Raw genomic sequence first — 25,044 nt, 5'->3', positions numbered from 1 at the left:
GGCTTGGAGGCAGTGAGACTGGAGCATGGGGAGGGGAATATGAAGTGAGGTAGGGAAGTCATGAAGTGCCGAGGAGGTGGTTCCATCACACAGGCCTTGAGGGCCAGACGTGCATTCACTGTGGCCTCACAGGGCTCTGGAGGCAAGAACTATTCTCCTCATGAAACAGGTGAGGAAACCAGCTCAGAGCGGTTGACGGTTTACCTGGGGCCACAGAGCAGGAGGTAAAAGCCGGGGCTGCTGATGTCAGGTAATTTACCCTGCACATGCTGCCCCTGAGGTCTTATTCAGCACAGAGGCTTTCTGATGCTGTGATAGTACTGGAGTTCCCCACCAGGTGGGCTGATTTCTTTTTCTGAGCACTCTTTGTCCCCTGGACCCAGCCACCCTGGATTCCCTATATGTATGGATAGAGCTGGAGGTGAGGGGCCCAATGGTAAGAGAGCATCAGGTCCGATGACCGCTAGACTCAGACCCAACCTGCAGGCCAGACCTCAGGCCCAGCTGACTTCCAGAAACTTGTAAAATGCAAATATGGAAATATTAACAAGAGGAGCCACCTCAGTACAAAGCAGGGCCTGGAGGAAGGCAGCCTATACCCTTGGAGGTATAATGTTTCAAAAAGTGGAAAAGCAGGAAGTGGACAGTTGGGGGTTGGGCGGGGGGAAGTGCTAACACAGAGCCATGGCCTGATCACAAAAAGTGGCCACTGCTGCCCCACAGGTCTGCCTGCCTCTAACACCAGGCACCACCCGAGTGAAAGTGAGAGGAAGGACCCATCTTCCGCCCAGCTCTCCAGTGTGCCCATGGAATCCCAGATGGAGGAGCTGGCCACCAGGTGCTCCCTGCCCCTTCTTCTGCAAAGCGTGATGTTGCATGGGTGGAGGTGCTCTGACAGGCAGAGGGATCACATCGCTTCCTCCCAGACTTCTATTTGCCCAGAAGGCTGGTCCTACAGGGTCTTGGGTTCTAAGCCTGCAATTCAGTGGCTGGCCATCAGGAGGCAGAGAGACCCAACCATGACTAAAGATCTCACGGTCCCAAGAAAAGCTTTATCATGTGTGGGTTACTGAACCCACTTTTCTCATTCACCTAAACTTTTTAAGGTCAAATGCAGTGGTGGGAAAGGAAGAAATGGGGAACCTCTATAAATTAGTACTCATGCCTTGAGCAGTCAACATTTTGGGGAACTACCAGATACTAGGTCCAGCAGCTGTGAGTGGGCCCAGAGAGGAATCCCATATGGTATTACTCCCCGAGGGTCTCTGAGAGGAAGCGACTGGTCAGAGAGTACCCTGAGTGTGAAGAGCAGCTGTGCTGGCAGCCCCAGGGCTCTACGCAAACATGCACACATGCTCACACGTGCCAGCTTAGCCATGCTGAGCCCTCTCTCTGTGTGGTCCAGGCTGGCCATCCAGGTGGAGGAGAATGAAATGCTGAAGGCTGCCCTAGGCGATGCCCTGCAGGGAAAGGAGGAGGACTTCCGAATGTACCATGAGGCCCTGGACCAGGTGAAAGGGGTTTTCCTGCAGGCCCTGCGGCAGCAGAAAGCAGACAAGCACTAGGATGGCAGCCCCGTGTCAGCCTGGCCAGGCAGGGCAGCCTTAGGCCTTGAGAGGACAAGGCTCCATCTGAGGACTCCATCTGCTCCTGGAAGCCAACCTGAGACAGCGAGCTGGGCCCCTGCTTCCAGAAGAGGTGCTTCAAAGGCGACCAGAGCCAATATCCCATGGCAGGAGGGCAATATCCCCGGGCATGCTTAGCCACAGCAGGGAAGGAGACTGACACCTTGTCAGCATCAGCAAGAGCTCTGGGTTGAGACGCCAGCTGTGGACGAACAGATGCAGTCCCTTGGGCAGGTGCTCACTGCCCCTGTCCCCTGCAGGGGACCCTGCAGGCCCACAGGGCTCCATGTGCGCAGGCGGATGCAGAGGGCTCTGGGCTGGGAGCATCCCCCAGCCACCCAGCCACACTCCATTCCCCTCACCAGAGCATCCTCATAGCCCCACACCAATCCTATGCCATGGCCCCATCTGTGGGCATCCCTCCCTCTGCAGACTCAGGGGGCACTATGCTCCTAGCCATCTTGTTGACCCACACCTTAGGGTTCTTCCTTAGATTCAGACCCTCAGGTTTATAATAATAATGATTATTTTCATGATCATTGCAGATCCCAGTGAGTGGGCATCTACTGTGTAAACCTGACCCCCATCAAGATCTCCAATAACCCAGGGGGTTGTCACCCTATTTTACAGATGGAGAAACTGAGGCTCATGGAAAGACACAGAGCTAATATTTAACCCTGGCCTGCATGCCTCCAAAAGCTGAGGCCTCGAGTTGAGCAGATTACCTAGGGTGGGCATGCTACCCACTACTGGGCAGCTCTGCCCCCCGCCAGCTGCTCCAAGAGGCACCTCTTTTTGCTTCTAAAAGGCTGCAGCTTGTGGGCACTGATGGCAGAGGGCAGAGGCGAGGCTAGCAAGAGGATTTTGAGGCAGTGGGTCCAGGCAAAGGAAAAGTGTACCTCCCTCCCTACGGCACAGGGCTGAGCTGGGGGGGCTGCTGCAGGAGAGCTCCACGCCCCTCTGTAACTGCCACAGGGTCACCCCCTCCACTGCAGTTACTGTCATGGGGAGGGGTGGCTCCATGGAGGGTAGCCACATCTCTGCTCACACGGGCCCACACAGACACAGACTCGGGAGCATGAATCATACGTATACACATGTGCCAACAGATGGTGCTGACTCCACACTCACAGGTCCTGCCTGGCCATTTCCTTTCAAGTGGCATCAGAGAAAAACTTCCTTCCCAGGAAACCTGAGGGGCCCTTCATCCTGATTGCCTTCGTTACACTTGCTGAGGTCTCTAGACCTGTCACCCCATGCAGGGTCGGGGCTCCAAGGAGGGGAGCCAGCCTGGGCCCTCTCCTCAGCCCCATCCCTGAAGAAGAGCTCCAACAGACAGGGTCCAGGAAGCTGTGGATGGCTTTCCCTGAGGAGGGGGTTTGCACAGTATGTATGCCGCCTATGTGAGTCACTGCACAAGTAACACAAGTGACTGGTCTTCTCTAGCAGGAAGGTACATCTGCCACACACGCACGCACGCACACACACAGAGGGGCCAGCTTAGAGGTCTGCTCCACTCCCCCAGCAGAATCCCTCTTCAGGACTCACTGAATTAAAAGGTGCCAAGTGCTGGCGCAGTGGCTGGCACACAGTAAGCACTCAATAAATGTCAGCCCTCAGTATCTCCTCTATTAGTTCCACAAATACTTGTCGAGCAGCTCCTCTGCCCCAGGTAAGGGGGCGCCGGGCAAGGCAGACGCGGCCCCTGAGATCCTAGAAGCCCCGGACCAGCTGGGGAGATAGATTCCCAGGCCACCATGTACCCAGCCAGCTGCCCGTCAAGTAGTCACCGCATGCCAACAGCATGCCAGCCTCTCCAGGCCTGTTAGGGACCCGGAGGTGAACCTGACTTGCTGCTGCTGCCTTTCGAGAGCTGCTGGTCTGGTCAAAGAGGCATGGGGAATGGAGGGCCCTGATGAAGCAGGAAGAGGTGGGGTGGGGTTGGGGGGAGACAGAGACAGAAAGCCGCACCTCAGAGCCTCCCACCATCCCTCTGGCTTCCAGGCTCATTGCCCAGGTCTGAGTGGGCCAGGGGCCATCCTTCTACTCTCCCTGAGGTATGGATGGGAGAGGGTGGGAGGGGAAGGCCCGGGAGAAGAAAGTGTTGTCAAAGGGGACAAGGACGGGGCCCTGAAGGATCTAACCCAGGTGGGCTGGGTGGGGAGAGGGACAACCTGGTCTGTCCAGGTGAGTGCCCTTGGCCCCTCCTGAGCAGCAGCGCCTGTCCCTGAGGAGGACCTCCCCTGCCCTCAGGCAGGTGGGTAGCCGGTGGGCTGGACTTTGCTCCCACAGATGGGAACACTGAGGTCCCTGCCCAGAGCCACACGGTGATGGGAATAGCAGACAGGTGCCCGGAGAGTGCAACAAACAAAGAGGCCGAGGATGGAGAGGCCTCACGTGAGGACTGTCCCTGGCCACACCGTGGGCTGTGGGCCTGGGTGCTCAGGTTCCAACACTGACAGGTGAGACCTGGCTGAATCATGGGTGTGGCTTGGCCACTGTCCCTGTGGGGGCCCCTGGGACACCAGGGCTGAGCTGAATAAGGTTGCAGTCTGGCTCAGGCTGATTCAAGCCCCAAACACATCCCACTGTCCCTGGCCCTCCAGAGGACTCCTCCAGGCCCCCAAACCCCCAAAGAAGCGTTTGCCCACCCTCTCCATCTTCACAGGCGGTGCCTGCACACACACCCTATCTCCTACAGCCCCTGAGCCTTACACACATACACACACGCCATAAACAACATACCAGACACACACACTTTCCCCAAATTTTTACTATGAGCAGCAACCAGAAACAAATAAAAAGGACTCTGACACTTGAGAAAATTGGCCCCCTGCCCATCTTTCCCAGTGGCCCTTGCTGATCTTAGGCCAGTCACTTCCTGCCCCTCGTTTTGTGGGTGCCAGGCGCCCTCCCCTTGCCACCCCTCATGCAGGGAGGAGTCTAACCTGAGGTCCAAGAAGCCTCCCTAGCCCTCCACCCACCTGCCGTCCACCCCATCCAAGCTCCCGACAGACCCCACTGTGTGGGGCTCGCCTGGTGGACCTCCTGCTGTGTGTGAGTGCTGCCTGTCCTGGCCTCTGGAGTGAGCGAGGGGTCTCCACCACTCTTAACAGCTTCTCTCTATGAGCAGTCCAGTGAGCCAGGGCCTGGCCATGGAGGGAGTCATCGAATCCCCCCTAGAACCCAGTGAGGTCAGGCCCGGCAGGGTGTCCATTTACAGAGGAGCATCTGAGGCTCAGAGAAGTGGATCGCCAGCAAGGAGGAGCTCAGGCTCAAGTCGGGCCGGCTGCACCTGGCTTCTGAATGGTGAAGCCAGACCACCCCATCTGCTTCCCAGAGTCATTCTCTTTGAGCCTCACAAGGGCAGCAGCTGGATGGCTGGCCCAGGCTGGTCTCAGCCAGCACGGGTGTGGGTGCGCTGGATTCCTGCCCCTGCAGGGCAACCAGTTTCAGACGCTTATGCAGTTGACCCAACAGCTGATTCTAACCTCCTGGTACGTCAGTTTCCTTTTCTGTCAACTAGGAAAAATGGTAACCACCCCTTCCCTAGGAATTGTGGTGACATTAAAAAGAGTTAATCCTTGTACGGTCTTACAACCATGCCTGGCTACCGTGATTAACTCATTTCTCCTCTAACCACCATTGCCTCTGCCTCAGGACTCTGCTCAGGTGTCCCACCTCCTCCAGGAAGCCTGCCCTAGTCTGGCTTAGGCATCCTTGCCTGATGCTGGCCTCCTCTAGCACTTGTGATCCATGACTGGAGCCCCCACTGAGCCCCTACAGGGCAGGAATCACCGCTCATGCTTCTCCGAGGTAGGGACCAGCCATGCCAGGCTCCATGTCACTCTGGGGAGTGCGTGCTGGGAGGGAGCTTGTCGCTTTAAGGTATCATGGAAAGGTAGGGACTCTCCTGCCCAGGCCTTGCTCAGGCCCTGGAAGTGCCCCTGCTGGGGGTAGAAGGAGGAGAGCACCTCTTCCTCCTCTAGTCTCAGCTGAGCCTATGACTGGGGTTGGGGATCAGCATGGGCTCCAGGACCTACCCTTGATGGATTACTATCACACAGCTCCTTCTGCCCCCAGATTCTGACCCCCGGCACATGCACAGACAGACCCTCACAGACTGAGATCCTTGCCCCAGAGGGCCCCAGAGTGGCTGGATCACTGGGTGGCACTGGCCTTAAGGAGGCTGTGAGGGGCCCTGGCACACTCCCTAGCAGGAAACTCTGGGGTCTGGCATCTGACCGACCCACTGGGCTCTGGAGCCGGGGTGGAGTGACCCTCAGGATATCCCTCTGTATCAGGTTGGCTGGTTTGAGGCCTTGGCTACCCCTTCCCAGAATGAGGGTCCTGTCTCCCCCAGAGGAGTCTCAGTTGGTTGGGAGCACTGTTGTCTGCCTCCATCCTGCATGGAGAGGGTGCCTACACTTGAGGACCCACTCAAGTGACCCTGCTAGCACCCCTCCACCTGGGCAGCTCCCTGTGGGCAGGGTCGGGGTATGGGGTTCACATTCTCTCTTGTCAGTTCCAGTTCCACTCCCCCCCTTCACTGATGCCTGGCCAGGCAGGACTCTGCCTGCTAAAATGGACCAGTGCAGGGGGCTAGGTGGGGGTGCCCTGAGAATTCACACGTAAAGGTGTGTACCGAAATTCATGGAGCTGACCATCAAAGTGTGTGCATGGTGTGAGTGTGGCAAGGCAGGGCAGAGCTCACAAGCCTGCCGAGGTCAGCGGGGGCCACCTGGAAGGCTTCCTGGAAGAGGGGAGTCCTGGCGAGCAGTGAGAGGGAGACATAGGCTCTGTGGACCAGGGAAGGCAGGTTGAAGAGAGATGCAGGTGCCCCAGTGAGAGCCGATGCCAGTGGCCACCTCTTCTGCCCCCCCACCATCCTCCCTGCAGCTCCCTGTGGCCAGTAGCTCTGCAGCACTCGGCTCTGCTCCACTTCGCTCAGCTCCGCTCCAGGAAGGCCACCTCCTCCCTGCCCTCCTCCTTCCCCCTCCTCCCGCTGTCACCACTCACCGATCACAGCCTCGAGGGGGTGGGGACCCCAGGGCTGGACACACCCCACCGTGGCCCCAGAGTCCAGCTGATCGGACGGTCGCACGGTCGGACGCAGGACCCCGGAGCCCCGAGGTGGGCAGTGTGCCAGGGTCCCTCACAGCTGCCTCAAGGTCAGTGCCAGCTAGGGATGCAGCCACTACAGGGTTCTTGAGACCCAAGGAACCCACCCCAGGTTCCTCATCCCAAACCTCAGGCTCCAAAGCCAGCTTTACTCCAGGTGTACCTGAGGCGGGCAGGTCGGTAGGCAGGGGGCACTCCTTTGTCCACAGGCGGGCCCAGGTCCGGGGGTCTATCAGGAGAGGTCCCAGGCTGGGGGCCAGCACTGGCCGTGCTCACACAGGCCTCACTGGGGACACCCGGCACCGGCCATGGGGAGCTAAAATTGGAAAGTGGCGAGTGGGAGGCAGCTGACAAAGCTATTTCACAGGCTCTTCACCGTGCTCCGGTTTCAAGCTTCTGCTCCATTAACCTGATCCTCAGGGCCTCCCTACCCCCACCCGGCCCATGAGAAGATGCCTCAGTCCTCAGGCCGGCAGTGGAGAAGTCAGGTCGGGCAGCCCCCCGGTAGTGGCAGGAGCAGCGGACTGGCTTGTTCAATTAGAGATTCCAGGGGGCTCACTGAGAAAACTCAATCCCGTCCCTGGTCCACTGTGTGACCTTGACAGGTCCGTGACCCCTCCATCACTGCAACAGGGAGAATGCTGACTTTAGCGGCCCAGAGGAGCTGGTTTCAGAAATGGTGAGGGAGGTTTGGGGGAGGATCTGGGACAGGAGACAGGGCTCTGCCAGCCACCTCTAGCTCAGCCCAGACAGAAAGGATGTCTAGATACGTTCTTCCCTTTAATTTGTGCCCATGGAGCCCCTGAGAAGGTCCTGGTTTAGTTGGAGCAGGATACAGAGGGCACAGGTTCTAACTGAGGTCCCAGAGATGACCCAGAAGGACTCCTGGGGATGAGCTAGGGCCTGGCAGGAGGGAGTGGCCAAGCTCACCCTGAGCCCAACACTGGTCAGCACCTTGGGCAGTGGCCAGCACACTCCCTGGTGTCTGCCTGGCCCAGCCTAGCCCCACACCCACTACTCCAGGGCACCTCTTCAAATAGCACTCCTCCAGCCAGCTTCCAGGGCCTGAATACGGAGCACTGAGAGAGTGGGCCGGTGTGGCCACAGACACAGGCAGGAACCAGGGACGTGGCAGGCTGGGGCCCAGGGGCTGGGTGGGGTAATGGGGGTCGGTGAGAAGCTAGGCACTAAATGAGAGGGATGGGGGCTTGGTGCTAGGGCAGGACCTGGGAAAGTCCTGGGAAGTAAAGGCAGCTCAGGAGCAGGTGGGGATCACAGAAGGGTGCCCCGAGGGGGTGGGGTTTTGTCAGAAACTTTGGGAGATTTACTGAGGGGAGTGGGGACCTGGGGGCCAGAAATACAACTGAGGTGATGCAGAGGGAATTTCTCCACATCAAAGTCATCTGAGACCTTGGAGGAGCAGTTTGAGCAGAGGGTGCGGACCGGTCCACCTGAAAGCTATGGCGGAGTGAATGAAGGTGAAGAAGGCAGGCTGAGAGTGAAGAGAATGCTTTCACGAGGCTTTGGTGGGAAGGGCAGGAGCTAGAGTGGCAGCTAGGATGGGGCCAGATGGTAGGGGGCCTGGGAGGAGTGGGAGATAGGTTGGGGGGAAGGATGCTATGAGGTCCCCAAGGGGCAGGAAAGGCAGTTTCTCTTCATAGTGGGGTCCCTACCACCTCAGCGAGGGACCAAGAACTGCTCTAGGCAGGGCTGGGGGGCTTCAGGGCCCTCACCCGATCTTTCTTCCTCAGCCCCATCCAGGCTATGGGCATCAAGACAGCGTTGCCCGCGGCAGAGCTGGGCCTGTACTCCCTGGTGCTGAGTGGGGCCCTAGCCTATGCTGGCCGGGGCCTCCTTGAGGCTTCACAAGGTAACAGCTGGGCCCAGGGGCAGAGGGGTGGGACCCTTCTTCCCCTGGGGTTCTCAGCAAGTTTCTCTGCCCAGCAAGGTCAGAAACTTAAGAGGCCCCAGACTCAAAGGTAGTCCCTAGGCGCTGAACAGGAAAGGGGCGGGGGGGTGTTGGAGCCAAATGCAATCACAGGGAGATTCAAATGCAGAAGAATCAACAGAGACCTGGACAGAGCCAGAGCCAGAGTGACAGAAACAGAGAGGCTCAGACACTCAGGAATTCAGAGACCTGGCCCCAGACACAGAGCGAAACCTAGAGAGAATCAAAGGCAGAGAAAGACCCAGACCCTCTCGCCTCTCCCCAGGGTGGTGTCAGCCTTGCTATAGAAGCAGGTATGGGTGTGAAGGGGCCCCTCCCCCTGAGGCCACACTCTGTTCTCAGATGGGGCCCACAGGAAGGCCTTCCGGGAGTCTGTGCGACCCGGCTGGGAGTACATTGGTCGGAAGATGGTAGGTTCCCCACACCTCGGGGTACCTGACTGGGGTCCCTGATCCCTGGCACACCTTTTCCGTCCCAAACCTTTCTTGACTCTCCCCTGTTCCCAATGGTCCCACCTAACAAGAGGGCTCTCAGTGGGGAGGGTCCCTGGCTTGAATTTTAGCAGCCTCAATTCCTCCAGTGGCCCCTCCTCTGTCCTCCTGGGGTCACATCAAGTCTGACCAGACCCTGCTCATTTAAGAAACAACTCGAGGCATGCTTCAGCAGGACCTCCAGCACCATCCTCCCCAGAACACTGCAATAATAGCAGAATGTCAGGCAAGGGGCTGGGCAGAGGGGGAGTTCCAAGGAGCAGGCAGCCCATATGGGGCCCCTCATTCCTCTCGACCTATCTTCCTGGTACTTGTCTTAAGAGGGGAAGGCAGGGACCTTCCGCCACCGCTCTCCTCTAATGTATAAGAAGACTCTGGGGGCGGGGAAGGTGCTGGGACCCTGACCAGCCTACTCTGCCCCCACCCCACCTTAACCTGCCGGGACCTGCCCCAGGATGTGGCTGATTTCGAGTGGGTCATGTGGTTCACCTCCTTCCGCAATGTCATCATCTTCGCCCTCTCCGGACACGTGCTATTTGCTAAACTCTGCACAATGGTTGCCCCTCAGGTGAGTTGGACCTGAGCCACCCCAGCCGCCCCCTCTCTTTCCCCGAGTAAGGAGTCCCACTTCCATTTACTTGAAGAGGTAACTGAAGCCTTCTCCAATGGCAACCCACTCCAATATTCTTGCCCGGAGAATTCCATAGACAGAGGAGCCTGGCGGGCTACAGTCCATGGGGTGGCAAAGAGTCAGACACAACTGAAGCAACTAACACTTTCACTTTCACACTTTCCCTGTCCACAGCTCCGCTCCTGGATGTATGCTGTGTATGGGGCCCTGGCCGTGGCGGGCACCATGGGCCCTTGGTACCTGCTGCTGCTGCTTGGCCACTGTGTGGGCCTCTATGTTGTCTCACTCCTTGGCCAGCCCTGGCTCTGTCTTGGCGTCGGTCTGGCCAGCCTTGCCTCTTTCAAGCTGGAACCCCTCATTTCCTGGCAGGTGTGTGCTGGGGCAGGGCAGGGGTGGAGGGTACAGGGACAGGATCCCAAATATTTCACTCCATCCAAACCCTTGGCCTCCAGAGTCTCCCCAAGCAATTCCTTCACTTTCCCACCTGTCTTCAACCCTTTGATTACAGAGCATGCCTGGCCCATGAGGCAATCACCTCCACCTCAGCAAAAATGTCCAGCTCTACCCCAGCACTTAACTGGCACTGGGCGGCCAGTGCTGACTGGCGCCAGCAGAGGGAGAGGGCAGGACCAGGCTGGGCCCCTGCTGGAAGCGGGATGGGCTTCCCAGAGACAAGGGGCACCCTGGTGAGCCGGTGGCCTGTTCTCTCCCATCCAGAGCGGGTTTGTAACAGGGACTTTTGATCTTCAAGAGGTGCTGTTTCACGGGGGCTGCGGTTTCACGGTGCTGCGTTGCACCAGTTTTGCGCTGGAGAGCTGTGCCCACCCTGACCACCGCTACTCCCTAGCCGACCTGCTCAAGTACAATTTCTACCTGCCTTTCTTCTTCTTCGGACCCATCATGACCTTTGATCGCTTCCACGCTCAGGTGAGGGGACAGACATCCTGTGGGCTCCCAAGACAGGACTGAGCCCCTCCCCCGCACCATGACTGGCAGTGAACCCCTCGCAGGAGCCAGAGGGGCCTGGTCTCCACACTCGCGGCAGCCAGGATGAAGCGGCGTCTCCCCTCACCTTCAGGTCCGCAGACAGTTCGTGACTCACCATTCAGACAGGGCTCCTCCCGCAGGCAGGGCTGGCCTCCCCGCTCAGACACTTGGGCGTCCCCTCAGGTGAGCCAGGTGGAGCCGGTGCGGCCAGAGGGCGAGCTGTGGCGCATCCGGGCCCAAGCAGGACTCAGCGTGGTAGCCATCCTGGCCGTGGACGTCTTCTTCCACTTCTTCTACATCCTCACCATCCCCAGTGACCTCAAGTTCGTCAACCGTCTCCCGGACAGCGCCCTCGGTGGGTGCGCGCCGGGCCCAGCACCGGGACGAGGGCTGGGCAGCCACCTCAGAACCGACCTCTGCGCCCCCACAGCGGCGGAGTCGCAGCCGGGGCAGCGTCTATGGAAGGGTGGGGCAGCGGGGCTTTTCTCTTTGAAATGCGCGGGACTTGGAGGTAGGCTTGCCTTGTGAGGCCCGGAGGGGTATCCTACAGAGGGCGCCCCACTCCACCTGGGGCCTAGGGACGACTTCCACAGCCGGACAGCATCTCCCCGGGGCCAGCCCCGTCCTCGGAGTGGGGCGGGACCTCCGTGGGGGCGGGACCCCACGGGGGCGGGACCTCCGTGGGGGCGGGACTCCCATGGGGGCGGGACCTCCATGAGGCGGGGACCCCCATGGGGGCGGTCCGGGCGCAAGGACCGCCCCAGGAGCTAGTAATTTTCCGTCGGGAAGGGCTGGGCTCAGTTACCACCCTGCTGGATTTGGGAAGGCCCGGGGCAGGGTAGGGGGAAGGAGGGATACCAATGTGACGGCCCCCAGGCAGTAACGACCCTCTGTCCGCAGCTGGCCTAGCCTACTCAAACCTGGTGTACGACTGGGTGAAGGCAGCTGTCCTCTTCGGAGTCGTCAACACTGTTGCGCGCCTCGACCATCTGGACCCGCCCCAGCCTCCCAAGTGCATCACAGCCCTCTATGTCTTCGCAGAGACGTGAGTGTGAGGTCCAGGGACACGCCGCCGATATCCCCACCTTCCCTTAGCCTCTTTCCCCATGCTCCAGAGCTGGGCGCCTGTCCGATTTAAACCTGTCTTCTCTCCTCTCCTCCCACAGACACTTTGACCGTGGCATCAATGACTGGCTTTGCAAGTGAGTTGGGGTGGGGTCGGGGGATGTCGCAGCCATCCCCCAAGTATCTGAGGAAGGCAGTATCCAGATGGGTCCACGATTTCAAAGGTCACCCCCTGGGCCAGAGGAAGCAAGGCGGGAGTGTGGAGGTCATGGTAGAGGTTTAAGTGAAAGATGGGGTTTGGACGTGTGTAGGGGCCCTGGAGGTGAGAGAATGGTGGAGTGGAGACCCACAGCAGGCAGCCTGGACAGGACCTGGCCCTGGATTGAGGGCATCAGGAAGGAGCAGGCGATGACTCCCAGGAAGTCGTGTGCTAAGAAGGACTCTAGTTGAAGGGAGAAGGCGGAGCTGGCAGAAGGGCCTAAAAGGAGTGTCAGAGGAGCAGGAGAAAAGTCAGGATCATGGGGCACCCGGAAGCTAAGGGAAGCCCATCCTGGCATGGTGGAGGTGAGCAGGTTGGATGCTGCTGAAGCCAGAGAGTGAGCATGAGTGTTGGTTGCCTGCAGGTTTTCAGGGTTTCCCCAGAGACACAGGGGCGGGGGAGCAGAGGGAAAGCTGGGGGGCAGGCACTGAGGAACTGCAGGGAAGTCCGGATGTGGACAACCCCTGGAAGAAGTGTGGCACTGAAGGGGGACACATAGGAATGGCTGAAGGAAGAAGTAGGTGTTTTATAGACAAGAAATGATGAGACATCCTTGGGTGCTGAGGGGAATTATTCAGTAGAGGGAAAGAAGTTGACAGTGTAGGATAGAGGGGTGATTGATGGAGGGTGGTCCCTAAGAAGGGAAGAGGCAATGGAACCAGTGCGAGGCAGAGGTCTGGCTTCAGGACAGGGAGGAGGAAGAAAAGCCAGTGTGGATGCAGAAGAATGGTGGGTGAGTGTGGCAAGGTGAGGGATTCCTCCCGAAGCCTTTGATTTTCTCTGTGAAATAAAAGGCAAGGTCATCAGCTGAGAGCTGTCTGTTTGGGGATGGAGGGAGGCAGCATCTATGAGCCTCCCTTGCTTAGATCACCACACACCCACTCATACCTGCAGGAGAGATGAAGGTGGAGTAGCCACTGCGGAGCCTGGGAGAAGAAGAAGCTGGCTAGAGAAACTTTGACATTGACAGCCCAGATAGTGTGGGAGGTGGTGGATTTATGGATTCTAATATGTCAAGATGTGGGATTCTCCCCATTAGGGTTTAGTTTCTAGGGTGCAGGTTAGGAGGAAGTGGGTGATTTGGGCTTTCCCAGATGGGTGAGAAGGAAAAAGTGAGGGAGAACAGTTTTTAGGTTATTTGTGATGATGACTTATTGAATATAAGCCTGTTAAGAAGGGTGGTAAAAATAGAAGGGCATCAGGAGATGAGGACTGTAGGGGGAGTCAATGAGATTGAAGGAGTGGAGCTAGGGAGTCAGATCAGATGGGGCTGGGTGAAGGATGGGAATCAGGGAGTAGAAGAAGTGGTGAAAAAGTTGGGGTGTGGCCGTGGGAGTGGGGGACTGGAGTGGAGTGGAGAAGTCACTGGAAATGAGGAAGTCAAGTAACAGAGACACTGGCTATGCAACAGGTCTTCAACCAAATTTATTTAACAAATATTTATTGAGTATCTATCTACTGTGTGCCAGGCACTCACTGTTCTAGGCTCTGGGGATACAGTAGTGAACATGGCAAAGACCCTGAACTCATGGAACTTACAGTCTAGTAGGGAGAAACAGACCATAAACCAGGTAAAAAAAAAAAAAGAGAGAGAGAGAGAAAGATAATTTCAGAGAGTGGAAAGTGTTATGAAGAAAATAAAAGAATGTAATGGGATAGAATCTTCTTTAGTTGGGGTTCAGGCAGGCCTCTGTGAGATGAACTGAGACTTGAATGATAGGAAATTTGGAGGACAGATTTCCAGGCAGAGAGAAAAATAGGTACAAAGGCTTCAAGACAGGAACCAGCTGTGTGTCTCTGAGTGTCAGAAAGACTGGTAAGGGAAAGCACAGTGAATGAGGTGGAGAATGGTGGGTGATGAGGTCAGGGAGGGAGGCAGAAACCAGACAACGTGGGATCTTCTAGCCATAGGAAGGTGGTTGAGTGTAACTGTAATGAAGAGCTGTTGAGGGAGGGTATAATTGTGGAAGTGAGGTAATCTGGGTTACACTCTTAAAAGATGCCTTGACAGGGAAGCCTGCCATGCTGAAGTTCATGGGGTCACAAAGAGTCGGAGGTGACTGAGCAACAAAAGCTGCTGTGTGGACGATGGATGGTAGAGGGCAGAGGCAGAAGCAGGGAGACATCTTAGGTCCTTGCAATAACCTCTGTAAGAGGAGATGATCGCCCGGACTCGAGTGGTATCACTGGAGGCATGAGCAGTGCTCAGGACTGAGTGGAGGCTGTACAATTTGCTCACTTGGATGTGAGTGGAGAGGGGAATTGAGAATCCAAGATGGCACCAAGAGTTCTGGCAGCAACCGAATGGATGGTGGCTGAGATGGGAATGAAGCAGGTTTGGGCAGGGATGAGGGAGTCAGTCATTCATATGAGGTGTCTGGTAACAGTTGGATTTATGAGTCAGGAGATACATTTGAGGCTCATCAGCATAGAGATGGCATTCAGAGTCTGGGTGTGGATGAGATCACTTGAAGAAGGAGGGTAGCTGGAGAGGACGGGAAGTTCCAGGCTGAGCCCTCCATATTTTGAAGTTGGATAGAAGTGGAGCAGCCACCTGAGGCCCAGGATGTTGAATATGCCCCGGATGATAGTGTTGAGGAAGCTGCCCCACTTTGTGTATCCTTTGCCCACCTCCCACCTGCCTTTGCCCACACTCCCACCGGCCCCTTTTTCCACCTTTCCTGCAGGTATGTGTATGACTACATTGGTGGGGAGCACTCAGCAGTGATCCCAGAGCTGGGGGCCACCATAGCCACATTTGCCATCACCACTCTGTGGCTTGGGCCTTGTGATGTTGTCTACCTGTGGTCATGCCTTAACTGCTTTGGCCTCAATTTTGAGCTCTGGGTACAGAAGCTGGCAGAGTTGGAGCCCCTAGCGCAAATTGAGGTGAGCAGGGAAGGTCTGGGGCTGGGGTTGGCTGGTGCCCTGGAATGGGTGGCACTACTGACCTCTGGAGTCTTCCAGCCACACTTGACTCTCAGTTCAGAACTTTCTCACCGCCTCCCTCCTTGTCATCAGGGCTATGACTCCTCCTGTGGGTGTCTGGCCCTCCCTTACCTTCTGCAGGGTAGGGGCACCTGGCCCTCGCTGTGTTGATCAGGCCGTGTCCTCTTTCCAGGGTGCAGTTTCCCATGTTTAACAAAGAGGGAGAGCTGACCTGTGAGTCTCAGAGACACGGGCATATCCTAGGATCCTGTGGCCATGTGGGCAAGGCCTCTGACTCATTGTATCCTCTTTTCCCCTGGGCCTCTTGTCTCACTGCCAATGTTTTCCTGGACCAAGCAGACCTCTCTGTCAGAGCAGATGTCCCGCAGGGTCCGCGCCGTCTTTGGGGCCATGAACTTCTGGGCCATCATCATGTACAACCTTGTAAGCCTGAACAGCCCTGAGTTCTCAGAGCTGGTCGCCCAGCGTCTGCTGCTCTCAGGTGAGGACAGTGGATCCAGAGTGTGCCCTGCGTCCACTTCGAGAATCGTGACCTCCTGAAATGTCCCCACCCCACCGTAATTCCTCAAGGACCCAACAGGGAGGGGACAGTCAACTGAGAAGAGTCACGGGGGGGAGGGGGGCTCTGCTCCTAGGACCCATGACCTGTTCCCCACCCAGGGTTCCCCCAGACCACGCTGGCCATCCTGTTTGTCACCTACTGTGGTGTCCAACTGGTGAAGGAGCGAGAGCGAACCCTGGCTCTGGAGGAGGAACAGAAGCAGGACAAAGAGAAGCTGGAGTAGGGGCGGAGGGGAAGAGGGATGGGTCCTGCTCAGCTCTTCCTGGGCCCTGGTCCAGGCCAGGCCAGATGGGGCCTGACTGATAGAATAAAAGACTTTTCTACCATGGTTCAGCCATTCCCTTCCCCTTCCTCCTGTGGTCTCCCGGCTCCCTGTCCAGGCCAGATGAGGAGCTAGAGGTCCAGGGAGGGGGCTCAAACTCTCTGCGCACACAGAGTGTATAGGAGACATTCATGGAGGGCAGAGGCCACCAACCTTGGCAGCCCAGCAGCTGAACACAAGAAGCCCCAAGTCTTCAAACCACCTGGTCACTGCTGCTTGGAGCATCTCATCCCAGACACTGAGCAGCTTGCTCAGAAGGCACTTTATTCTTCTCGCAGAAGGAGAGTTACTCAGGCTGCAAGGCACTCGATGGGGTCGCTCCCCACCTGACAGGCAAGGAGGCTGAGTCCTGTGGGGCATTTACCAGCACACAGCCAGACTGGGGCTGAACCAGGGCGCAGCCTGACACCCCGTGAGCTTCTGCCTCGTGGACCAAGAACACTGGGGGATATGAGACACTGGAGAGGCCGAAAGTTTCTTATCCCTGCCCGAAGCCCCAGCACTGGGCAGCGATTTCCCTTTCCCAGCTGAAGCAGTCTCTGGGGCACCATGACGGGTTGGGATCCAGGTGGGCTCTGCCTCTGCCAAACTCCTCTGCCAGGGACTCCTCCCTGGAGTCCCCACCCAGAAGGCCAGGCCTCTGTGGTCTGCAGCATGGGGGACAGGGCACATTCAGGCCCTCTGGGCTGGTCACAGCTTGGTCAGGCGTAACACGTTGAGTCGCACAGGTAGGAAGGTGGCGCCAGCAGCATAGGCGATCTCCCGGAGGACCCCTTCCCACTTCTTCTCTTCCTCATTGTATCTGGGGTGGGAGGAGTGGGGACAAGGATACAGAGCTCAGTCAGCCAAGTCCAGGGTGGGGCCCCGCAGGAAGAGGGCAGCAGGCCACCCCTGGGAGGTGCTGCCTCCCAGCCCCAGGCCCACCTCCTTCCTTTCCATGCTCTGGGAAAGGGGTGGGCACCTACCTAAAGAACACCTACATTCTAGGAAGGGCTCCCTCTCAAGAATTCCACACTCTTTTTTTTTTTTTTTGTAACCACATAGCATATGGGGTCTTAGTTCCTTGACCAGGGATGGAACCCATGCGCCCTGCATTGGGAGGATGGAGTCTTAACCACTGGACCACCAGGGAAGTTCCAAGAATCCCATACTCCTTGAAGTCCACCTCCTTCCAGGAAGGTCTACACCTCCTCAATCCCCTCCTCTTGAGAATTTCTCAACTGAACCCTTGAAGAAGTAACCCCCAGCACCCTCCATGTCCTGGGTCCTGTTCTCCCAGCAGTGCTGCTCCCCAGAGGCCGCCTGCAGCACTGGCATCACTCAAGGTTCAAAAGCTGCCCCAGATGGCTGAAACCTCTCCCGACCACCCCCAGGTAGGATCAACCAAAGAAGCAAGGCGCTGAGAAGCTAGGATCCAGCGACTTCTCACTCCCAGTCCAGCCCTCCCCCTCAGGAGGGAGGAGAGAGGAAAAGCCCACTCTGCTCCCTGGGGCCGATTTCTGTGGGTCTGGGTCCTAACCTTGGCATTGGCTTCTGACTGTGACACTGCTGATACTCCACAGTGGGGTGCAGTGCTGTGTGTGCGTACCCAGACTTCCCCAACCAAATGGAGAGACCCTGGGCTAAGCAAGGCATGCCTGCTGTCTCGTCCCCACAGGGTTCCCTGGAAGGGGGTCAGCTCTGCCCCGCCCATGAGCCTGCCAGGCGCTGCCTCGGTGCCCACCCAGCCTTGCTCACAATTCCTCTTACCTCCCTGGGGCCAGGCTCACCTCCAGATGTCATTGAGCTCTGTGGGAACCAGCTCCCCAGATTCAGTCTCCAGAGTGGCAAAGCCACCGATGGCATAGAGGGTACCCGCCAGGCTGACCAGGCTGAGTGAGCTGCGCTCCTGTGGGAAGGCCTCAAAGGGTGCCCACCTGATGGGAAAAAGAGGGCATGAGGGGGGTGCCCCCATGGGCCTCGGCAAGCCCAGTGACTGTCCCCTGCCAGCATCCATAGCTTCAGCTGCAACCTTCAAAATCCGACTCCCAGGCACCCATTCTGCAAGCACAACCTCCTCTTCCCTGACTGCTTAGGAACACCCTCTGGTCTTCTCTTCCTCCCCATTCTCTTGCCCCTCATGTTTCCCTTCATTGTGCCCCTATCATTCCATCCAACCTACCCTCGGTGAAACCCACCAGGGACCTCCCCAAGGTCCCACCTTTGCTTCTAAACCCACTCCTACTGGTCACTTCAGTCACCACTAAGACCATCCTGTGCACTCCTGCCCCTTCCCTCTTCTCCCCTTCACAGCCCAGAGCCTCTCAAGCTGCCTTCACTCTCCCTAACTCCTGAGGTTGGACCTCCATCCCTCCAAAACTGCTCTCCCAACCACCAGAATCCAGGGCCCACAGTACACACCTCTGTTGACATGACAAGGCTTCCTTGCTGAATAAAGCATCTGCCCCTGCTGTCCCTCAGGGCTTGGGCCTCAGCTTCTCCCACTCACACCCTCTCTCCTGAGGGAGCTTGTCTCCATGGAGTACTGTTGACCCCTAGATCTCACCCTCCAGCTCATCCCTCTCTCTGCCCCAGAAGGTTCCTCCTGGACACCCCCAAGCACTTCACGTCCACATGTTCTAAGTGGACCCTCATTTTTCCTACCTAACTTCAATAGTTCCTCAATAAATGACCTCCCAGCCTCACTCAAAACCATCCACCTCTCCCTCTCACCCCCACCATCCAATCAATTGCTAAATCCTGCTTCTTCTGTCTCCTGAACTCTTGCTACTGAGTTTGGCCTATGGACCAGCAGCAGCAGCATCACCCGGGGGGTTGTTAGAAATACACTGTGAGATCCCTCCCCAGACCTGAGATTCAGAATCTGCATTCCGGCATGACCCCCAGGAGATTCGTGTGCATGTGAGAAACACTGGCCTAGACCTTTCTCTGGTGCATCCTTTCTGCCCCATCACTGCTGTACCCACAGCTCCAGGCCACCATCAGTACTTGCTACACAGCTGTACCCCCGCCTCCTGGGAAATCCCTAATCTCTTCTCTACATGGTCTGCCATGAAGCATCTTGGTAAAGCACAGATGGGAGCTTAAAACCCATCAGAGGCATTTCATTATTCTGGGGATAAAGTGCCTCAGCCCACTGGCCATCTCTCCAGCCCCAGTATCCACCATCCCCACCTCCCTTCACCCACCACACTCTATCCAGCCTGCCAAAGCCCTTTTATCCAATGGGCTTGCCTTTTTTTTTTCTCCTAACTGCCTTGGCACTAGCCTTCCTTTGCCTTCGGGCATCCTCCCACCACCCCTTTAGCTGCAGAGTCCAACTGGTCTGCCAGCACAGTTTTCTTCCTGACCTCCCTGGGCAGGGCAGCTTCTATCTTGGTTACTGCCCTTATCTCTAGCCATCAAGCCAGTAACCAGTATGAGTCTCTGAATGAGGAACCTGGCATCTCCTGGGAGATCTCGCCTGCAAACCAGGCTGGCCATAACACTTGCCCCTTTCTTGTAGGGGAAGCCCACCTCATTGCTGACCAGAGTAAAGGGGCTACATCTGTGCTGATGTCCAAGCTGAACAGTGGAGACCCAAATTAGGTGCTATGATTCCTGCCAGAGCAGACACAGAGAGGGCTGACATAGGCCCAAAGCCGTGGGGCCAGAGGGTTACAGTGGGACCTTCGTCCCTGGCTGTCCTGCGGAAGGGGGTGGGGAGGCGGGAAGCAGCCGTACTTGTTGTCTGCAATGCTGTACACCTCGGCTGAGCTGGTCAGCCCTGTGTCTGTGACCCCAGCAGCTACAAAAATGCGGCCGTCATGGATGGTGGCCCCGAAGAGTGAGCGGGGAGTCTTCATGGGCGCCAGCTCCCTCCACTCGAACTTCTTAGGGTCGTAGACCGACATCTTGTTCAGGCACTTCCTATGGGATCGGGGTGGAGGGGCAGTGAGTGAGAAAGGAGAAGGCGGGGGTGGGCAGAGCCACCTCTCTCCCTTGGCCCAGTCCCTCCAGCTGCCTTCCAAGGTAGGCAGGACAGACCCCTGACAGCCTCGGGGAGACTCTGCTTCGGTTCCGCCCGCCGACCCGGCTGCTGCACTCTCCCCTCCAGGCCCGGGCCTCACCTGTTGCTGCCTTTCCCGCCAATGACGTAGACTAGGTCCATATGAGAGAGCACAGAGTGTCCGTACACGGCATAGGGCAGCGGGTCCGATTCGCCCCATTTGAACGACCTAGAGGGGAGGAGAGTAAGGCGCTCTCTGTCCGTCTCTGCATCCGCCCACCACCCAACACGTGTTGGGATGCACCCGGCTTGTTAACTGGAACTCCCCAGACCGCTCAGCTCCCCGCTCCCTCTTCACCTGCTAGCCCCGCCCCGCCCCCAGCCCTGGGCTCTCGCTCACCCCGCCCAGCCCCGCCCCGCCCCGCTCCGCCCAGCCCCGCCCCGCCCCCAGCCCTGAACTCTCGCTCACCCGCCCAGCCCCGCCCCGCCCCGCCCCGCCCAGCCTCGCCCCGCCCCGAGCCCTAGGCTCTCGCTCACCCCGCCCCGCCCAGCCCCCTGATCCTTGGCCCGCACTCACAGTCTGTCGTAGCACATGACCGAGTCTAGGCTTTGCTCATCGTCCTTGAGCTCTCTGCCGCCGACCACGTAGATGGAGTTAAGAGCCTCTCCCAAGCCGAAGAGGCAGCGCGGCGAGGGCAGCGGCGGCATCCCCAGCCACTCTGAGTCCAGGTGGTCAAACTGCGGGCCGGGCGGCCAGTCAGCGACCCTCCTCACGCCCTCTCATCAACTCCTCTCCCCAGCCCCAGCCCAGCACCTTCTGGCCACCCCCCGCCCTGGGTCATGAGGAGTCCGGGCCTGCAGGTAGGGCCCGCGCAGCCCGGAGGCGGTGCCTGGAGACAGTGCCCCTCCTCCTATCGGGCTGAGAACAGCCTGAGGGTCCCAACCCCCAGGGGCCCGGAGATCACCTTTATAGCACCGTGATGGGGCATCCCTTGCAGAGCTGAGAAGGAGTCTCTGAGAGGGAGGCCCAGTTGCCGCCCTGGCCCTTCCCCAGTACAATTCCTGAATTGAGGCCTGCCTGACCCCTGTTTTCCATCCCATCCCACTGCACAGGAAAGGTCCAAATACAGCCACCCACTCCTTCAAACTTACAGTGTAATAAGTCTATGGCCCTGTGCACTCCAACAGTCGTTTTTTCTGGCCACATTCGTATGGCTTGTGGGATCTTAGTTCACTAATCAGAGATTGAACCCCAGCCCTCCACCCCCCTCTACACACACACCCTCCCACCTACCCCCACCCCTCCAACCCCCGGCAGTGAGAATGGAGCCCTAACCACTGGACCTAGAGGGAATTCCCAACAGTCTGTTAATAACTATGCTAGTGGCTCACCTTTTGGTGGAGTTTTCTGAGGGCTGAGCACTGTGCTGATGAACACTTTATAACCATCAATTAACCTTCAGACAATCTTATCAAGCAAGGAAGTATAACATCCCCATTTACAAACAGAGGCCTAGAGAGTATACACAGTGTGCCCACCTTGTGCCTTGGCTGGTGGAGATGCTCTCCCGACCCCTCAGCTTAACACTGGCACCATTCTGCCCCCCACCCCTCTCCAGCCTGGTTAGGCCTCAGTAAGCATGCTATTCACTAGGCTCCTTCGCATCTCTGTTCCATGCTGGTTCCCACCAGAAGCACTGCACCCTCCCCTCCACGTCTCCAAATTCACCCAACTGGCAAGGCTTAAACTTACATGGCCAGTCACAAGGAAACCACGTTTGCCCTCTGAGATGCCACTGTCACACTATAACTTGGACCAGGCACCCCACTCTCCTGCTCCTTCTTGGGTCTCAGTTTTCCTTATCTGTGCAATGGGAAGGAAGGGAGGATGGTCCCTTTGTTTGAGACACACTATTCCACATTCCAGTCCCAGCTTCATGCAGAGGTCTTAGCCAGGACCCCTACACTGACCTTGCTCCTTCTCACTGTCCCTGACTTCAATCCCTGCACAGACCTAGGGCCTCCAACATACTGACTATCTGAAAGCTGACATCTCCCTGAAACTGAGACACCAAAGTTATGCGTCTTATTGTCAGCTGCCTGTAACGCCTTCAGGCAAATGGCTGTCACTCATCCTCCCCGGTCTACATCTCAGCCTAGATCCAATGACATTCCCCAACAAGTAGACACAGGCCTCTTCTGGGCCCCAAGGCGCCCCCCAGTGCCCAGAAATCAGTACTGGCCTCCCCTCCCAAGGCTGGCCAGGCACCTGCAAGAAGTAAGCGCTCATGGGGTCCTCTTTGTTGTCCTCATTGTAGAAAAGGCCTCCAGCCACGAAGATCTGGTTCTCTTTGGTCACTAGGCTGACATGGTTCTTGGGGATCTGGGTCGAGAGGGAGGCACAGTAGCACTCGTTGGCTGCCGGGTCATAGGCCACGGCGCCCTCCTCACTGATCATGAAGATGAGGTCCTGCAGGAACATGCCAAAGCGCAGGGTGTCATTGAGGATTCCCGGTAGGACGCGCTCTGCCTCCTCTTCCTCCTCCTCCGCCTTGGCTTCGGTTGTGCCCTTGTCAGTGGCCTTGGCCCCAGCCGACTCCTTCCCCTTCTCTTTCTTCTTCTTGCGCAGCACAGTGATGCGGCCCTCGTGGGCATCTTTCACCATCTGTACCTTGCGCAGCAGCTCCGGCTGGGCACGCACGAGAGGGTGGCGCTCCACGCGGCTCTCTAGGAAGGCGCGTGGCAGCAAGCGGAAGCGCACGCTCTCAAAGACCGTGGGCAGTGCGCGCTGGCGCTCGGCTTGTGCCTCGGCGTCACCGCTGCTTGCCCATCGCATCACCGCTTCGAACACGGCTTCCTCCTTCTCTACGTTGAGGCCATCGCTGGAGATGATGGCAATGAGCTCGTCGGCCGAGAGCCCTAGGAAGTCGGCGTCGCGGGCCACCAGCGAGAAGCGCGCGCAGATGAAGTCGCGAGCGGACACGGCGAGGCGCGCGCAGTCGAGCAGGAGGCCGAGGCGGAAGACCGCCAGGCAGTTGGCCAGGCACAGGCGCTTCTGCAAGAAGGACACGCAGATGGTGAAGATAGAAGGGATCTGGAAGCGGTGCGCCGCAGCGAACAGGTCCTGCACACTCGCCTCGTCCAGCGCGATCTCTGACGTGTACAGATAGTGGAGCACCTGGGCCACCACGTCAGGGGACACCTCCTCTAGGCGCAGCTCGCCTGCGCTCTCAGGCTCGGCCAGGAAGCGCGCCCGGAAGTAGGGGCTGCAGGCAGCCAGTACCAGGCGGTGGCACGGGAACTCGCGCTCGCCCACCCGCACCACACAGTCGAGGAACTTGCCGTGGTCCAGCATGTCCTTGAGCCCGTCCTGCAGGAGCGTCTGCTGGTACAGCCGCTGCTCCTCGGCCTGCTCCAAGCCCAGCGCCATGGTGGGTGGCCTCCTCTCCGCCCTCCCTGCCTTCCTGCTGGGTCGCACTCAGTCTACGCAGCTGTCCAAGCCGGGCTATATATAGAGCTGGACCCGGCCGGGTAAGGCGAGCTGCCTGGCCTCCCGCACATGACGCAGAGGGGACAGCTGGGCTGAGGCCCCCTCCCAGAGCAACCTTGACTCAGCCCCTGGGGTTCATGGGACTGGGGTAGGGTGTCACTGTCCTCCCTGAAAGATGAGGGCCTCCCTGCCTCCTCTGTACACGAGCACAGTGAGGCCTTCACTGCTTTCCTTCATCTAGGTGATGCGCCTCAGGGAAGGGGATGACCCAAGCTCTGCCTCTCAGTGCAAGCAGGGAGAAGCCTTCAAATCCCTCTGCAAGGGCCTCCCTTCCTCCAGGCCTTGTGGGCCTTCCTGCCCGATCCTCCTTGCAGTGCATCTCCCTCCACCCTGGACACGGTGTGCTTAGGTTTCCCACTCAGTGAATTTGGGCCTGGGGAACCTGTTGCCTCAGCTTTAAAATGGGAAGACTTTTCTCCCCCAGCTCGGAGACCTTTCTTGGACTGTGCAAGAAAGCAAGAAGATGCTTGAATAAACAAGGTTGCCACTTTCCTGTGGGGCCTGGGAAGGCCAGATCACTCTGTTGCACCTCAGTTTCCCTTCCTGCACAGTGAAGAGATGGGTGAGTTCGATTTTTAAGGGCTTCAGTTCAGTTCTGCTGTGGTTCGAAAGCAGAATCCCACTGCTGTGTGAGTCTGTGGTTTGGTGTTGGGGCAGAATCACACAGTACCACTCACTGTGGTTCTGTGTCCCTGCGAATACACAGGCACAGCGTTTCACATTGTAAGCTGTCAGACGTGCTAGATTCAATTCGGAGGTTCAACTATCTTAGGTGTTAAAACCCCCAGGGATCAAAAAACTAACAAACAAAAAGTTACACTCAGAGTTGAATATTCCAGAAAAGCTGTCTATGCTCAGTTCTTCGTCCATCCTAAGCTTGACCAGCCTTGGGGCCCCTACACCTGTCTAGCATCTGAGGAATCCGGGTAGAGGTCTGGGGCAGCCAGTCCCAATGCCCACCCTGCTCTGGACTCCTGACTGCCTCCCCCCGCTCCACAACATGCACACACACATCAGCCTCAGCCACCAAGATTAACTTGTTCCCAAAGTGCCAGAGGCTGCAGCTGTGGGTTAAATTTAGCCCCCAACACACTGGTGTGAACTGTTATGGGGCATTCTCCCATCATTCCTGAGTCACTTGTTTATAACCTCAGGCTTGAGGGGCGGGGGGATTAGCCAGGGGGGCTGAGTCTGGGCCAGGACTGAATCACCACCCCGTTTTGTGATCCCAGTGATGTCAATGCCTGTCCCTCCTGAGCAGTGCTTTCAACCATTGCTTGCTGACCCCTCTAGCAGGTCTCAGAGAGACACAGCACCTAGGTAGGATCACCTAGAAATAATCCTGTCTGTCTTCCGGGAAGGGCAAAGGCTCACCCAGGGGCCTCCAGCCCAGCCCTATACTGCAGAACATTTCCATTCAGCACCATCAGTGAGGAGACCAGGTTCTGAGAGGCTCAGCCATGTCACACAGCTGGCAAGTCACACAGCTGGCAAGTGGCTGATCCAGGATTCAAAGCAGATCTGCCCACCTCCAAAGACTGTGGGA

General features: G+C 57.7%; 4 protein-coding genes across 45 annotated transcripts in view; 2 read left to right on the top strand and 2 right to left on the bottom strand.

Annotated features, from left to right (window-relative positions):
* The window catches only part of CCDC13 (coiled-coil domain containing 13), a 34,294-nt gene extending 32,125 nt beyond the window's left edge, over positions 1-2,169 (top strand). For both annotated transcript variants that reach the window (XM_027958063.3, XM_015102272.4), the window contains exons 15-16: positions 724-838; positions 1,406-2,169. In XM_027958063.3, the coding sequence (XP_027813864.1) occupies positions 724-838; positions 1,406-1,565 (275 nt within the window). In that variant the 3' untranslated portion in view covers positions 1,566-2,169. The remainder of the gene's footprint in view (positions 1-723; positions 839-1,405) is intronic.
* ACKR2 (atypical chemokine receptor 2) overlaps positions 1-7,070 on the bottom strand; it is a 110,848-nt gene extending 103,778 nt beyond the window's left edge. For 34 of the 35 annotated variants that reach the window (XR_009597364.1, XR_009597366.1, XR_009597368.1 and 31 more), the window contains exon 1: positions 6,910-7,070. The gene's annotated coding sequence lies outside the window, so the exon portion shown is untranslated. Of the gene's footprint in view, positions 1-6,644; positions 6,756-6,909 lie in introns of those variants that run through there. The other variant, XR_009597363.1, reaches the window with a different exon arrangement.
* Positions 3,861-15,966, top strand: HHATL (hedgehog acyltransferase like). 7 transcript variants are annotated; one of them, XM_042235893.1, is made up of 12 exons: positions 3,861-5,441; positions 8,498-8,616; positions 9,037-9,104; positions 9,640-9,753; positions 9,991-10,185; positions 10,534-10,743; positions 10,987-11,314; positions 11,704-11,848; positions 11,970-12,005; positions 14,815-15,016; positions 15,416-15,557; positions 15,737-15,966. In XM_042235893.1, the coding sequence occupies exons 2-12, from the start codon at positions 8,511-8,513 to the stop codon at positions 15,859-15,861; spliced, it is 1,671 nt and encodes a 556-aa protein (XP_042091827.1). In that variant the 5' UTR covers positions 3,861-5,441; positions 8,498-8,510; the 3' UTR covers positions 15,862-15,966. The 7 variants fall into 7 exon arrangements, with proteins under 7 accessions (XP_042091827.1, XP_060258100.1, XP_004018302.3 ...); XM_004018253.5 differs by lacking the exon at positions 3,861-5,441 and adding an exon at positions 6,703-6,796 and having other exon boundaries at positions 10,987-11,158; XM_042235891.1 differs by lacking the exon at positions 3,861-5,441 and adding an exon at positions 6,703-6,796.
* KLHL40 (kelch like family member 40) lies at positions 13,529-23,406 on the bottom strand. The gene is made up of 6 exons (XM_027958064.3): positions 22,218-23,406; positions 20,526-20,686; positions 20,070-20,177; positions 19,684-19,869; positions 17,730-17,876; positions 13,529-16,762 (listed from the first exon to the last, which is right to left on the bottom strand). The coding sequence occupies exons 1-6, from the start codon at positions 23,376-23,378 to the stop codon at positions 16,651-16,653; spliced, it is 1,875 nt and encodes a 624-aa protein (XP_027813865.1). The 5' UTR covers positions 23,379-23,406; the 3' UTR covers positions 13,529-16,650.
* Between the last annotated feature and the right edge of the window lie 1,638 nt (positions 23,407-25,044).

Source organism: Ovis aries, chromosome 19 (genome assembly GCF_016772045.2).
Source record: "Ovis aries strain OAR_USU_Benz2616 breed Rambouillet chromosome 19, ARS-UI_Ramb_v3.0, whole genome shotgun sequence".
NCBI classification, from domain to species: domain Eukaryota; kingdom Metazoa; phylum Chordata; class Mammalia; order Artiodactyla; family Bovidae; genus Ovis; species Ovis aries.
Note: the sequence above shows the minus strand (reverse complement) of the source record. Positions and strands in the feature narration are given on the sequence as shown.